The 15,779-nt window shown below is 45.6% G+C and overlaps 1 protein-coding gene across 3 annotated transcripts; it reads left to right on the forward strand.

Annotated features, from left to right (window-relative positions):
• Positions 1-1,042: 1,042 nt before the first annotated feature.
• IRF9 (interferon regulatory factor 9) lies at positions 1,043-10,485 on the forward strand. Of its 3 annotated transcripts, none has more exons than XM_015889468.3 (9): positions 1,043-1,181; positions 3,107-3,295; positions 4,074-4,257; positions 5,081-5,205; positions 6,478-6,580; positions 7,366-7,446; positions 8,068-8,433; positions 8,835-8,950; positions 9,869-10,484. In XM_015889468.3, exons 2-9 carry the CDS (start codon positions 3,107-3,109, stop codon positions 9,947-9,949), a joined length of 1,245 nt encoding a protein of 414 aa, XP_015744954.2. In that variant the 5' UTR covers positions 1,043-1,181; the 3' UTR covers positions 9,950-10,484. The 3 variants fall into 3 exon arrangements, 2 of the variants coding, with proteins under 2 accessions (XP_015744954.2, XP_025027648.2); XM_025171880.2 differs by lacking the exon at positions 1,043-1,181 and adding an exon at positions 1,226-1,685 and having other exon boundaries at positions 9,869-10,485; XR_015796470.1 differs by lacking the exons at positions 1,043-1,181; positions 8,835-8,950; positions 9,869-10,484 and adding an exon at positions 1,220-1,685 and having other exon boundaries at positions 6,478-6,602; positions 8,068-8,115.
• Positions 10,486-15,779: the final 5,294 nt, after the last annotated feature.

Consider the following 15,779-nt stretch of genomic DNA (forward strand, 5'->3'; position numbering starts at 1 on the left):
TTTCCCCCCTTTTCTCCAAATCTGGAAAACTTCTGCCAATCTGGAGTTCATTGACATGGCTTCTTAGGAACTGAAGATGTCCCAATCCAGTTAAATCTCAGAGAAATTTGCAGTGTCTTACAGCTTTGGATGATTTTCCTACTTTCTCCTTGAGCAGCTAGAAAATTTCAGGATTTCTACCTGACTTGAACATTTACCTATCCAGGAAGTCATTTGTCCAAATAACAGCCATTTCCCACAGATTTCTTCCTTACACACTTATTGAATGTGATAATAGGTATTGTTGTCATCGTTCTAGATATTCTGCTTGCCAAAAATGATAATTCAGATACTTCCAAGAGGATATGCTGGCCTTTATCTGTTTTCTGGCTGGTTAAGTCTTTAAGCCAATGTTTCTCAACCTTGGGGACTTGAAGCTGGGTGGACTTCAGCTCCCAGAATTCCCCAGCCAGCATGGCTGGCTGGGGAATTCTGGGAGTTGTAGTCCACCCAGCTTGAAGTCCCCAAGGTTGAGAAACTGGTGTAGAGGAAATGCTATTTCTCCCCCTTCCCTGCCTGTGATTAAGACCTCCTAGATTCCCATCATCTTAACTGGGTGATGGGAGTTGTAGTCCCGCATGTCACTGGAGAGCATGCAAGGCAGGAAAAGCTAGAATCTAGTACAATGATCACCGGGGAGAAAAGTTTAAACACCCACACCCCTTTTAAAAACACGAGCACGCCCACCCACCCCTTTACAGCAACTGCGAAGCAATGATAAAAAATTCATTTTGGCCAGAAAAAGTCTGGAGAAATTCCGCCGCTTTATTGGACTCCGTTCAACCTTTCCGCGGGGGGGGATGTCAGGCTCGTAAAGGAGGTCGCCCCGCCCCGCCCCGCCCCGCCCCGCCAGCTTGCACAGGCCGAGAGGGGGACTCGCCCCTTCGCAGGCAGCTCGGTAAGATAGAGCCGGCTCTCTGCCGCCCCCTGGAGGGCGTGCGCGGCCCAGAGGCGGAAGACACCACGTGATTTCTGGGAACTAGGAAAGAGGAGAAGAAACGGGGCAGGAGGGGCGGGCCGGAGGGAGAACTGGGGGGGCAGGGCGCCAGCTGGCTGCGCGGAGTTGCGAGCTGCCGGGCTGGGCATCAGAGAGCAGGAAGAAGAGGAAGAAGAAGAAGGAGGGAACCGAGGAGCGCGGCCAGGTGCAATTTTCCTTTCCTTTTTCCTCCTCTTTCCCCTTTTCTCATCTGTTCTCTCCAGCCCGTGTTAAACTCCCTTCTTTGTCGGTTTATTTCTTTTTTTTTTTTATGCAAATAGGCATAACCCGCCCGATCTCTGTCTTTCAGGACAGGGTGCCATCCGCCTGCTGTCGCTGTCTCTGTTGTTCTTCCTCCTCCTCCTCCTCCTCCTCTTCTCCTTCTTCTCCTCCCCTTCCTCTTCCTCTTCTTCTCCTCCTTCTTCTTCTTCTCCTTCTTCTCCTCCCCTTCCTCTTCCTCTTCTTCTTCTTCTCCTTCTCCTTCTCCTCCCCCCTTCTTCTCCTCCTCCTCCTCTTCTACTTCTTCTCCTCCCCTTCCCCTTCCCCTTCCCCTTCCCCTTCCTCTTCCTCTTCCTCTCCTCCTCCTCCTCCAAAAAGGCATCCAAACCTGGGTCCCTTCCCCCCCCCCAAGATATTGTGCGACCGGCACCCATCATCCCCGCTTGGCCAGGTAATCCAACCCGTCTGGAGGGCCAAAGGTTTATAGATAGTTGGCTTCCTCGGCTTCCATCACTTGCTCCTGGCTCAAGGGACGGGCAAGTCGGGGAAGGACTTTGCAGAAGAGATGTGGCAGCCTCCGTTGCAGTCTTTTCTTCCTCTACATTGTTTTATCACTGCTGAGTCTACAGCAGGGTTAGGGTTAGGGGCTGGGGAATTGCTGGGAGTTGAAGTCCCCCCACCTTAAAGTTGCTGAGGTCGAGGAACCCCGGTCTACAGGACTGTAGTCCCCCCACTCCATCCCCCCACGTCCTCCTGCAGGGCTCCTCCTGAACGCCTCTCTCTTATGGATTGATTTTATTTGTTTGTTTGTTTATTATTACATTTGTATGTCGCCCATTTTATGTATTTATTTGCTCAGTTTGTACAACCGCCTCTCTTGCATATGGGACTCTCTCTTATCTTCACACCTAATTCTCTGCGGTTACTGCAAGTTCAACAAAGAAACGCTTTTGGGGGTTTTGTGTTTTTTTTGCACTGAAACTTCCTTGTGCTGCCGGAACCGACGCAGCGGCTTCTTTATCTGTTTGGCTCAAGCGGAGATTTCTCTTTGCTTGCTCGCTCCTGATGCTGTTTCCAACCCTGAGTTTTGTAAGAGTGGGCTTCCTGCCTGCTCGTCACTCAGGCTTCATCAAAACTTAACTCATTCATTGACAGGGTTTTTTGTCTTAAAAAAGGATCCGTATTAAACACGATGTATACGTAGGGCAGATCAGTGCTTAATTTTAAGTTAGATTGTTTTTTAATCCATGCAATGAACAGCATTGAGGGTAAGTTATGAATCCTTCTCAGTGGGGAAGGTTTAGAAGCTCTTCTGAGACATTTGCCCATTCTAAGATTCTGCTGTAAAAGGTTGGGAGATTATTCCTAATTCTGCTTTCACAAAATTGGGAAAAAAAGAAGAAGTTATCAATGGTCTTTCCTTCTGCTAATATCTGGGAGTTTTTTCTGGAAACCTCTGTACAGGTAGTCCTCATTTAGCAACTGCCTTGTTTGTTTATTTTATTTATTTATTTATACATCACATCAACATAGCTGCCCATCTCACACAAAGCGACTCTGGGTGGTTTAGCGACCGTTCACAGTTCTGATGGTGATGAAAAAGTAACTTTGCAACCAGTCCTCTCATTTACGACATTTGCAGGTCAGTAAAGCAAAGGAAAGCTGAAAGAAGATCGACAGCACAGTCGCAGTTTTACTTAGCAACTGCTTCCCTTAACAACCAAGTTACCGGTCCCAATTGTGGTCGCTAAATGAGGACTACTTGTTTTTGCTTTCTGGATGGCCCTTACTAGTCCAAATTGTGGACAATCGAAGATTGAAGTTTGGTGAGAAATCTGCAAATAATTATTGTCTCTTTGCCTCTTCTCTAAGATGGCAACATCCAAGCGAGGTATGCGATCCACCCGGAAGCTGCGCGAGTGGATTGTGGAGCAGGTAGAGAGCGGGAAGTTTCCTGGCGTGGTCTGGGATGACCCCCCAGCCAAAACTATGTTCCGTATCCCGTGGAAACATGCCGGAAAGCAGGAGTTCCGCCTTGAAGAAGATGCTGGTATTTTCAAGGTGCAGTACTTGCAAGTTGTACACAAATGGGACATTTTGGAATTTGTAGGGAGCAACCTAGCCAGAAACAAGCCTAAAATCTGTCTTGGGGTTCTGGCCCGTGCCCGTATGACATTCAGCTTCTTCCTTTCCTGTTTGCTGGATCACGATCATGGGCGCAGGATGTAACAGCTCCGAATTCTGCCGTTGCGTGGTGCAAACGGGAGAGACGTTGTATGGATTGTGCCCGTGCCACAAGCTCAGTGCGTGTCGCCTGGAGCTGGGGTGAAGTCGCCTCCTTGCAATATTCCGGTATTGGATTTGAGATGCAGGAATTCAGTGGTGGATATGTAAGGCTGGGTTGCCCTGGAGGAGCGTGTGATAAGCGTGCAAACTGCGCTCTTGAGGTCCCCACTTACTGTTGGAAGCCAGCCTGGGGTTTCCCCCGGGTTCCCTGGCAGATTAAATTGTTAGTCTTTGCAGATCTGCGTTGGTGAAAACCTCTACCAATTGCCAGAGACCCAGAGTTGTGAGCAAGGTCTGCCTGTGTGTCCATTCCTCTCCCAACGGTCTAGTCTGTTTCGTTCATGATTCCCCCCCCAAACCCAACAAACGAAAGAAGGTCTAAACTAGGCTTGTTCATACTTTGTTCCGAGAACTTGATGGTGGCTCCTTGAGAGATTAAGGGCAAAGTAAGAAGTTCCCTTGAACGTTGTTAATGTTCTATCCCTGGAGTTTTGCCTCTTGATCAGGGGTTCCAGGAAATATTGTTTTTTAACGAACGGGTTTCTGTTCCTAGGCGTGGGCCATCTTTAAAGAAAAGTACAGCCCCGGGGAACGCAACCCGGCTGTTTGGAAGACACGCCTCCGCTGCGCTTTGAGCAAAAGCCCCGAGTTCGAGGAGATGCCAGCACGTTCCCGGCTGGATATCACGGAGCCTTTCAAAGTGTATCGCTTGGTACCAGTCGCAGAGCAGGCTGTGGGTAAGGAGATGAGCTGAATTTTCTTTTCAAAATCTTCCTTCCCTGTTAGAAAGTCTCTCGTCTGTTTTTGCTGAGCTGTGCGGGACTACAGTTCTCATCACCCCCAGCCAGCATGGTCCTGGGGAATGCGTCTTGGGGATGATGGGGCTTGTACAGGAACATGTCTTTGGGGGCAGGTTGGAAAAGTTGGATGTAGGGAACTCCTACTAAGGGCTTGAATGTCACTCACCCAATATGCCCAAATTCTCCATCAGTTGATCCTGTTTAACTTGCAGAATTTGGACATTATTAATTTCAGTGGTATCTTACTTTCCTTCCAGCAAGCTTGGTTGGCCTCCATTGATGCTTGTTACTTTTCCCCTTGCAACAACCTTCCAAGTAGGCGAGGCTAAGAAAGAAAGCAGCATGAAGGAAGATTTGAACCCAGGCCTCCCCAGCACAAGCCCGGACACACTGAATTTCTTTCTCTCAGCTTCCTCAAGGGCTGCACCACCTTGTTGCAATGGGTCAAGTGTTGCATTCCAGAAATAGGAGCCATTTCAGGGGAGAGGTTTTAAGGCAGTGTTTTCCAAACTTGGCAACTTTAAGATGTGTGGACTTCAATTCCCAGAATTCCCCAGCCAGCCATGCTGGCTGGGGAATTCTGGGAGTTGAAGTCCACACATCTTAAAGTGGCTGGGGTTGAGAAACACTGCCCTACAACAATAAAGCAGCATTTCTGGAATCCTTGCTATATTTCCTGACCTGGCCTACCTTGAAGGGCTGACAGCAAGGAACGGGAAAAGCCTTAACTGCGTTTAATATCCTGTCCTCTCCTTTCAAGGGAAGCAACCGAAAGCACAGAAAACGAAGCAGGTAGAAACAGAGCATTCTGACAACTGTAAGGGGCCTGCAAGTCCCAGTGACTGGATCCTGCAGCCAGCTGATTCTCTTTTGCAGCCGAATACGGTAAGTGACAAAGATGGGACTGGTGGAGGCCACCAGGGGAGGTCGATCAAGTGCGGAGGAGCATCTGTCTCGTATTAGGCGCTCTGTTTAGGTCTGAAGGCAGGGGAAATGCTCTCTCTTCCCCCACTCCTTGCTCAGTGCAACCGATAAAGGATATCCAGACTGAGAAAGATTTGGGAGGTCGTTCTGCAAACAGCCACGTGCCAGTGTCACCATTATCAGTGAAAAGACCTGCTTCCAGGCTGTTAGAAAGACCCCAGAGAGGTTTCCATCCTGATGCCCAAGGGAATAAATTAGTTCTTAAACGAGAAATACTCCAAGGGCTGGAATTCTTGTAACCCCGTTCCTTTCATCCTAATGCATTTTGCGAATGGGAATTCGGTGTGAATCTTGCTTGGAAATCATTCCTTCTGGAGTAGGCAGGTGCCAAGGAGCCTGACACATCTTTTCCCGGGTCTGCATAGAGCTTGTGATCCCAGGAAAAGCCATGGCTTCTTCCAGTTGAGTTTTGGCCGGGTCTACGTCAACGCTCCTGTGGCTTCTGAATCTTTTTGCTTTTGAATCCGACCCACTGCCCAGCCCCACTCCTTGGCCCATTCCATCAATCCAAATAAATAAAATAAACGTGCCAGTCGGATAAAATTGGAGCTTGGATATGCCACCTTGTGCTCCTGGGAGAAAAGGTGAAATGTAAACCTAACCCATCCTCATCTCAGCTGCACGTGGTTCATAGAAGGATGTGCTCGCTGAAACCTTACAACTCTCTTGGGTTTTAGTAGGTGGCCTCTATCTGGGTTAAATGCAGAAGTGTAGAGTATTCTTGCACCTCTGGATCTGAACGTTATACATCTGTCATTCGTCAATATGACCTATCATAATATTCCTTCTTGGATATCTCTTCCATTGACTTAGCTTCCTTGGTTTTAATTTGCGGGAGAGGAAACTTGGGCAGAACTGGTGCCAAAGTCATAATAATGGGGGAACGCAGACTGGTTCCTCCACCCAACCCCACAGTGATGCCCTGTCACTGTCCAATGTGCTTGGTTTGGCCAAGACCCAGCAGCCACAGCCACAGGAGAGGGCCAGTGTTGGCAAGGGAAAAGGGCAAATTCTAAAATTGGTATTTTATTTCTATTTCACCTAATTTGCTATTATATTGGGTTTTATTAACACTGTGTGTTTGAGATTTTGAATTTTGATACGGCCTAAGGGCTAATCAATAGACTTTGATTTGATTCTACAAATAGACCATAATCTCTCTTGGTTCTGCAGGCAACTATTCTTACCCCAGAAGCCATGGTGAGCCCCGTGTCCAACACTTTCTACACTTCTGCCTACCAGAGTGGGGAAGTCAGTCCTCAGGCCGGTGAAGCAGGTGGGGGAATTCACATTGCCCCGTAAGTTCTGGCTGTGTTCCCAAGGCATGTGGTGTTGAGGGCTCGTGGAGGAGTTCTGCAAGGCCAGATGGCCCCCGGGTGCAGTTCTCTTGCACATCTGAGGCCCTGCACAGATCCCTGACTGAGAAATCACCTGTGTGGAAGAACAAAATTCAAAGTGCATTGGAGTGCATGAGCAGAGAGCAGCTCTGCAGTCAGACTGACCCAGATTTGGGGATTCTCTGTAGCGGCCTGGCTCTTGGGTGGGAAAAAGAGCAGCTATGAGCATCCTCAGTATGACTCTTTCCCACCCGGCGTTGCTGTTGACTTTTCCAATTCTCAAACAGCAGGAATTCTGGGGTGGGTCTTTCCCAACTATTTTGCATTCATTGGCGAGGAGGATCAGTAAATATGGGGCAAGGATGGCCAGATAACCAGGTGGTGCATTGGAGTGGCATGGGTTAGGGGGTCCAGGGTTTCCTTTTTAAAGGGCTAGTTCTACAGCTGTGTGGAGCCCGGGGTGGTGGGTGAAATGCATTCCTTGCTTAGAAACACCACTTTGAACGGCTCGTTCCAAGCCCCAAACATCCTTGAGGAGATTCCGGCCTGAAATAAATTCTAGCCTACGGCATCACTGCTAGAAGTTAGACGTTCCTGGGTTGAGGGGGTGTCTTCCAGCCCAGGAGAAAGATGGCATTTGCAGGAAGTTAGGAGAGGGTAGCTTGGCTGCGCAAAAGGGGCGATCGCTCTGAGTTGTGATCCTTTCTGTGTTTCATCGCTTCAGCGCCTGAAGAGAACGAGATCACCCTCCGGAGCTGGGGACCAGATTCCAGCCCTGCTGTGAACGCTGCTGCTGGACCAACAGGTGAGACCATAGAGTGGGGGTGTCTTCCTCTGAAGGATCTATAGGACAGGGTTCCTCAACCTCAGCAACTTTAAGATGGGTGGACTTCAACTCCCAGAATTCCCCAGCCAGCATTCTGGGAGTTGAAGTCCACCCATCTTAAAGTTGCTGAGGTTGAGGAACCCTGCTAATGGAGATAAGGATTGTGGTGCACTGAAGGACTTTTGATACTAATAACCTCCTGGAGTTGGCGGTCCCTTTGGGAAACCAGAAGGTGCTGAAGGAGAGAGTGTAAGCATCCGGCTTATCTCCTGTTCCCTGTGTCCTTCAAAGCTGGTGGAGATACCCGTCCAACGTGTCCATCCTGTGGTCTTCTGCCCATGGCATCATCTTGTTCTTTTTCTGAGAGGACAAAATGGCTTGGGCTGACGGAAAAGGTTGTCCAGCAAATAAATCTTCCTCCCGTTTGCCTTTGGGGGAACAGCTGGGAAAGCAACCCCATAATGGCTCCCTTCAGTGGGTGGAGACCGTTCTCCCATTCGTTTAGAGATCACCTCGGTGAACTTCTGCTGGGACTCCCTTGATGCCAGCGAGTGCCGAGCCCTCGGCTATGGATGACTGCTTTTTTCTCTCTGTGTTCAGAGGAATTCTCCCTCTGCTTATCCATCTTCTACTTTGGCGAGCTGATCGAGAAGTACTTGCTCCCAGAAGGCGAATATGTGATCACGTCTGTCACTGCTTCGCTGAATGCGTCAGCTGACTGCATGAAGCGGGTCGTCCTGCCGTGCCCTGTTAAAATAGCCGACTCTCCAAAGCAGGAAGCTGTTCAGAGTTTGCTGAAGGATCTGGAAAAAGGCGTCATGGTTGCCAGTAACCGAGGAGGGATATTCCTTCAGTGCCGGGGCAACGCCTGCATCTCCTGGTGGGGGCTCAACGCCACCGAGGGGCAGAGCAAGCTGGAGATTAACACTCATCTGCACTTATTCAAACTCCAAGAATTCCGAGCAGGTGAGATAGAGGCCAACCTCTGAACAAATAGCCGGTTTTGTTTGTTGAGCTTGTGGGAAGGTGTTGTTTCCAATAAAGAGTCAAACTCCATCTGTTTGTAGAGGGATCGTTCATTTTCAGCTAGGGATAAGCTACATGTTGAACCACAGTTCCCATCATCCTTCACTGTTGGCCATGCCAGCTTTGGTGCTGGAAGGTCGGTCCACCTCCAGACAGACATTAGTTCCCCATCCTCTTTTAGCCCATCAGTGTCCACCTTCTAAATGCCAACAGCCAGTATTCCCAACTCATAGGGCCGAGTAGAGCTGCAAGTCCTAATATATTTAGGGACTATCAGGTTAGGGAAGAGGGGCGTCATCCCTTGAATTAATATTGCTGATCCTTTTGTATCTGACTCACAGCACTGGAGCAGTACCGTCTGGGCTGTGGGCCTCTACCAGATCACCGGATTGTTCTCTGCGTAGGAGATGAACTGGAAGGAAATGGAAGTAGGGACCACAAGCCCATTGTCATCCAGGTAAGACTGGGTAAAGGTGGGTGCTGCAAAAATATATTGCAAGTTGGGGTCAAAGCACCGTGTGCAGCTCAGAGATGAGTCACGGACGTTGGGGTTGGTCAGTGGCCAGAGGAAACACCTCTGTGGTTTTTCAAACTCGAGATGGAATCTATGGCTCACAGATGGAAGCACAGAAGAATTTTATGGAGAATAGTCCAAGAGAAATGCATTGTGGGTGGGCAGGGCTCTGACGTATAAGAGCACAAGCTTGTTACGCTACTTGTAGTGGGTGGATCGCTTCTGGATAGATGGTGCTTCTGGAGAAGTTCTGTACTTTGGGTGGTGATTAGGTACCGTCATTGATTTTGTTGCCCTTCGACCACCATTCAGTCATAGGCTATAATGGGAATGACCTTGGAAGACTTTGGAAGACGGGGAAGAGATGCGGCCTAGGGAACAATCGGATAAGAGGGAGTGTAGCCCGCAGCTGCATAACGGAAAGAGAAAGAAACTCAGAAAGGAACCTCCCTAACTTCTCGGGCTATAAAAAGAGACGGTGGGAGATTTGTCCTCTCAGACTTGCAAGTTCTGTTAATGTAGCCTTACAATAAAGTAGAATTAGCTCTTTGGGTTGTGCTTCCTGTCTGAGCTACCTGGGAAGGCCGATACAGGCTCTCGGGAAGATGGGAAAGGGATGATGGGGTACTCCATAGTTCTGATGCCCCTTGGTTGGCACTTGGAAATTGCAGAAATGCATCCTGGGTTAACAGAAGGCTATTATGGGGTGAGCATGCATTCGAGACTGGAACAGAGCTGATAATCATGGATGCCGGAGACCAGGAGAAACCAGGTTAAATCCAACGGCTACAACAGCTTCTTAAAGGTCTCCCAGGAAGTCTGATGAACCCTCTTTCTTCTTTTCACCCTCAACCCACACAGATGGAACAGGCATTTGCTCTTCGGCTTCTTTCTCCCCACGCCTTCCAGAAGACCCAGTTTCCTATGTCCACCCTGCCTTAGTTGCTGCGTCGTCTGCAGAAGACATCACCTGAGAATGAGAAGCTTTTGGTTCCTGCCTTGTGAGGGGTTTGGACTGAAGAGGCCAATATCGTGTTGTGCGTATAGTCTCAGAGGCAGAGCTGGCGGGCTCGGAAGGAGGTGCATAGCTTATGCACGATCAGTTGCTTCTTCAGATCCTTGAACTGGGACTTCCTCTGCGGTCCGCACTAGTCTCCAGGGGCCATCCTGGCTGGCAAAGTGTTGCCAGTTACGTCCAACGTAAAACACTAGACTACCCCGAACAGGCCATTTTCCTTGGAGTCAAGAACAGAACCTTCCTTCTGGAGCCCTTGTAGCAAAATGAGCCTGCCACCTTCTACATTTCCTGGGAGGGTGGAAGTTGCTTCTTCACCAGCTTGTAAACCTTCTCTACACTGCTCGCACTTTATTTGAATCTAGAAGACACCTAATTCAATTGACCTCTTACTGTATATATAAAATGTATCTGAATTAATAAAATGGTTAATGGAAGTCACGCTGGAATCTTGTGTCCGGCAGGTGAATCTTCAAACGGGGAAGTTTTTGTGGCTGAGCTATCGCAAAGGCAGATTGGCGGTTTAAAAAACAGGCACCTGAATATTTAAAAAAAGAAAGAGCTCTTCTCTTCTGATCATTTTTTATAAGAATCAGTTGCTTTTTTTTCAGCTAAGACCAGCAGCAGATTATTTGTATAATCCATCGAAGAGGGTAAAGGATATTGAATTGTCAGTGTCTCCATACTGTACATAGAGGTCTAAAGTCTGAAACTGTTGCCAAAAGGCACTTCCATGAATTTGAGAGTTGTTCATTGGACTTTTGGATCTGGCCAGAGGCCTTGTGAAAGCTTTGATACCCCCTTAGTTAGCTGAATCTCGGTTTATGGAATTAATTCAGGATTCTTCAGTCATACAACACACTCAACCGCAAACTGATTCATGCAGCACATTCAGCTAAAATTTTGTTTTAAAATTAAATTAAATGGAAACATGGGCTAAAATTTGTCTCCAGGTTTAAACAGATCCCATCCAAACCATCTTAGCATCTGTTTAAAGAGAGAATTCCCTAACTTGCATGGTGTGTGAAATACTATTTCTTTATCTGTTTGGCAATGTTTTATCCAGTTGTACAATACTTTTTTGGAGGTGGGATGGCCAAATTCATATAAAATCTGGGCGTACCATGGATTTACACAAAGGCATTTTGATGTTGGCAGTATTATATCATTGATACGAGAGCTGGCACTTTGGAGTTACTCAAGACCCTGATAATAATTTCATTTTTTTTTTTCCTCTGCAGCTCCTTCCATTAGAATTTTGTTCTTTTAAAAACGTTATTTTACTGTTTCACTGCTCTGGTTTTATTTAAAATGTCTCTAGGAACACAGTATTTTTAAGAGCATCCTCAGTCTTCCAAAAATTCTGTTAGGATTAGGGTTCTGTTAGTTAGCCATGTTGACATTCATAAAATAATTAATCTTTTCTCAGGTGGCTTTTTTCCTTTTCTGTTTTATGAATGTCATTTGTCACAAAAGAGGAAGTTCAAGAGGCTATTTACTCATTTTGAAACCCGAGGCTTTTACCATTTTTTCCAAGAAGTAGAGCGGCTGCATCATTTCCCAGTTAAAAACTAAAACGTTGCAAGATCTCTTGTTATTTATGAACTATGTAGCTTTTCTGAATTTAGTTGCTTGCCCAAATCAGCTGGTAATTTAAGCCATTCTTAGGAAGCAGTTTTTTTTATACATCATGAATTGGGGTTTGTTCTTAGCACTGCAGCACCAAACTATTGGTCCACAGTAGTTTCTTCCATTTCCAGCTGAAGATTACAGAGTTTGATGTCTCTTGAACTAGTGTTGTCCACAAAACCGTGGTTTCAGCCCAGTCCTTTAACCCAATGAAAGACAGGACTAGAGAAACTCATTTGCTCATTTATTAAGGCACCTTAGTAACTGAGGACTCCTTCCCAAGAAGAGAGCCCCGAACAAAGGAAACGCGTATCTTTTATACTTTTCAAAGTCAGCATCACCACCAGAGAGTACATGATTGGTCACACAGCTGAGCATGTGCACTTATGCCAAAATACCATTACACCTTTCCAAGCCATAGGTGCCCACGTCCATGAATCTTTCACATCTGCTTTCTCTCTTCTATCTTTCCTCCTCCAAATTCCCCCTGGGCTTGACAGCTATTTACCTATCTAATCAACATCTTCCCCTTCTGGTCAATTAGCAGACTTAAATCAGAGATGAACGACCCATTCTGTTGTGGAATGCGAGTCTAATAGTTTATTGCAGGTCAAAGCGAGGACCGCTCTCTTGTGGAATCAGAGTCTGCATGTCAAAGTGAGGAGTGTAAATCCAACAGTTTATGACCTCAGTTTAATTCCAACTTTGATTAATTAGCTCCAATTTTGCTGAGATCACTAGGTTGTCTTACCCAGAACTTCTCTTTGCTCTCCCAGATGGGCGACGGAGGAATTTTGCAATTTTGCACTGCTCCGTTAAAAACAGTTGACATTCACCACCCCCACCCCACTGCATTTAAACATTGTATTTATTTTATATTTCTTTAGCTCATTCTGATCTTGTTTTTCTTCTCTTTGGGAAGCCCAGGGCACCAGTGGGCAAACTTTTGGCAGAGCCAAAGCAAGTCAGTGCTAGCAAGAGGGTTTCCTGGTACACCTTTCCCCAAACGGGAACCCCCAAGGCAAACATCCAGCAACTTTGAAAGCTCAAGGAGGCATTTCTGGTCTCCCCAGGTTTGTTCTGCTGCATCTGGAGAAGCGATCAAGTGATCCAGTACTAAAATGCTGCATTTTCATATAAATCATTCAATTCTTAAAATGGCTGAAATAGTCTTGTCCTGTTTTGGAGCAACTGGACAGTTACCATCCAGTTCCCTCCCCTTCTCAAACTATCAACTCATTTTGAACATGGGGATTGGCTCTTGCATTGAGAGGTTGGACCTCTAAGTTCTTTTCCAGCTCTATGACTGCTTTTAATGATGAAAAAATGGGTTGGATTTGGAAAACGTGATGAACGGAGGGTACATTGAAATCACACTTCAGTGTTCAGTTTGGGCACATCTGTAAAGATACACCCTTAAAATTCTGTTTTGCAATTCTTAGGAAGGCAAGAGCTTTTAAGTTCAGATCTTGACCCTAGAAGGAGATGCACACCGCATGCAAACAAATAAAAATTGCTTTGTCGTGCGAGCCGAAGGTCTTTTTTTGAATTGCAGCTGGGCAAAAAAATATGTTACATAATAAATAGGCTCTGAAGTTGTTATTTGTTCTTCCTAGCTGCTGGGGGATTGATTCCCTATCCCTAATTTCAGTTGGTCTTTCCGGCTACAGGAGAATGGCTCCAAGCAACTCCAAGCAACTCCCATCTTCCTTGGGTGCAGAGTCCAAACTATTCTGCTCTTCACATCTGATTTTCTACTTCTGCTTGGTCTTTTAATCTTCTTTGCACAATCCACTCAAAGATTGCTAAAGTCCAAAACCACGCCGGATTGCTGGAATAAGGCATAGAAATGACATCCAGGTTCTGCCTGCAATTAATAGTTCAAAGTCCCCTTTCAGAGGGAGGGTGTGATTGCCCTGGCAAGGCCAGGGCATACTCCCAGGGTTGCTAGGCAACCCATCCTCCCAAATCATTTTCCCTTTCATTCCTGCAAATCAACCATAAGATAAAACTGAATTAAAGCTGGCCTATGCAGAATCATCTCCTGTGCAAGCCCAGGAAAACTTAGCAAACAAGAGCCCTAGACATGAAAATTGTAGAATAAAGTGTGTTAGTTGCAGGAATACAACTAACCAAATAAAAATAAGCCACTAATAAAGCAGGGCCCTGTGATTTAGTGCCAGCAATTGATTCTTCGTCTCAGATAAATTAACGAAATGAAATTCCAAAGGAAGACAGAACCGCTGATTCTTTATGATTTACACAGAGCTATTTCCCCTAATCTGGGTCTTTCTGGTTGTGTTGGACTATAACTCCCATCAACCCTAATCTGTCTAGTAGGGGAGGATGGGGCATGTAATACAGCTTGCTTAGAAGGGCCAGGTTATGGAGGGCTGAATTAGAACTTTTCCCTCCTCTTTCCTCTGACAGGCACTAGAAGGGGGAAAGTGATTTTTAACCCAACCTGTTTTAACCCTCACAACAACCTTGTGAGGTAGGCTAGGCCGACCAACAATGACAGCCTGGGTATTTATTGTTAATAATTCTATTCTCATTATACCTTATGATTGTGTAAACAGAAGGATGGGGGTATTATTTTATTTTACTTTTTATGTTCTTTTGATTTTTATTGTAATTTCTTTGTTGTCAGCTGCTCAGAGTCGTTGAGAGTCCAGTGGCATATAAGTTTAAATAATAATAATAATAATAATAATAATAATAATAATAATAATAATAGAAATAGAAATAGAAATAGAAATAGAAATAGAAATAATAATAACACAACTGTGACATTAAGGGACACATTATTATCTCTAGGGGGAAAAAGAACCTCCAGGGAAAATAGGAGGGGCAAAATCACTTTGTGCTGTGATTGGATAGTTTTCCTACCAAGCTCTTTCTTCTCATTGGTCAATAGTAGAGGGCGGGCGAATGGGCATCGGGGAAAGATTCAGGAAAAGTCAGAATGGCACTTATTTGAGAATCGAAGAAGTAAGTTTTGATTGGCTAGAACCCTGAAGAGCCTTCTTATTAGTCCACCCTAGTCAAAGGAGGACGGGATGATGAGCAGCTGTTGGGTTCGAACCAATCAGGAGCGTGGAGCTACCCAATTGCGCCCAGAGGGGGAAGAGAGAATAACGGAGATGTGATTGGTTGGAACTGGAGAACTAAGACTGTCTCCAAGCTCAAAGAGAAGTTTTCATCACGTGCCTCTCCGTGCCAGGATTGGCTGAGCCATTAAAGGAGGGAGAGATTCCTATTGGTCAGGGCTTCAGAAGACAGCAGCGATTGGTTAAAAGCCATTCTTTTAGAGACAAGACTGTTACTTGTTTCACTTTGAGTCCAGGATACCTTCGGCGGCGTTGGGGGCTTAGCTTTCTCTTTACTTAGGAGCATAATTCTGAATCCAACTCTTTCCTTACTTAATTCCAGTTACATTCCTTAATTACTGGCTCCACATTTAAACAAATTAGTTAACCAACCAGGTTCCCCATTTTGGGGATAGCTTAACTGTTGTCAGTGTATCGTTTTTATTCATCTTTTCACCTGAATTCTCAAAAATTACTGACACCTTTGCAGTAATTAACAAGATAGATTAAAGTAGTTGGTCAAAAACTCCAGACTATTGGTTTTACTCCAGTTAAAACAGCATAATTAACTATTAAGCACTAATTAACCCTCTCGTTAATTGTCTTTTTTGTGATTCTGCCTCTTCCAGTTCTGAACTTTTTATGGCAACTTTGCTTTTTTAAAAAAACTATTTATTTTTAAAGCTTTGAATTTCTGGGTTCTGTTAATCTGGTTTCCTCAGCTCAATAATCTGTCCCTGTTAATTAATTGTGTCAAGTTTCTGGTTGATGTTCCATTCTTGCTAAGTCCTCTTACCAATGTATTAATTCTTAATATTGTATCATTATTTACATCTCACAATTAGTATAATAAAATTTATTTTTAATTGTATGTCCAGTTGGGCTTCAGCTTTTCTTTCTTGTAAAATAGTTTGAACATTAGTTGTAGGCCTGTCTTCTTTAGCTATTTTCATTAACATTGTCACTAGAAGGGGCCTTCTCTGAGTAAATTCTATTTGCTTATTAACTTGTTCATGTTGCCCTTTTAATTTAAAAGTGT

The sequence above is a fragment of the Python bivittatus genome, unplaced genomic scaffold, assembly GCF_059951505.1.
Source record: "Python bivittatus isolate LINGU-HERP-01145 unplaced genomic scaffold, Pbiv_v1 ctg000370_np1212, whole genome shotgun sequence".
Lineage (NCBI taxonomy): Eukaryota > Metazoa > Chordata > Lepidosauria > Squamata > Pythonidae > Python > Python bivittatus.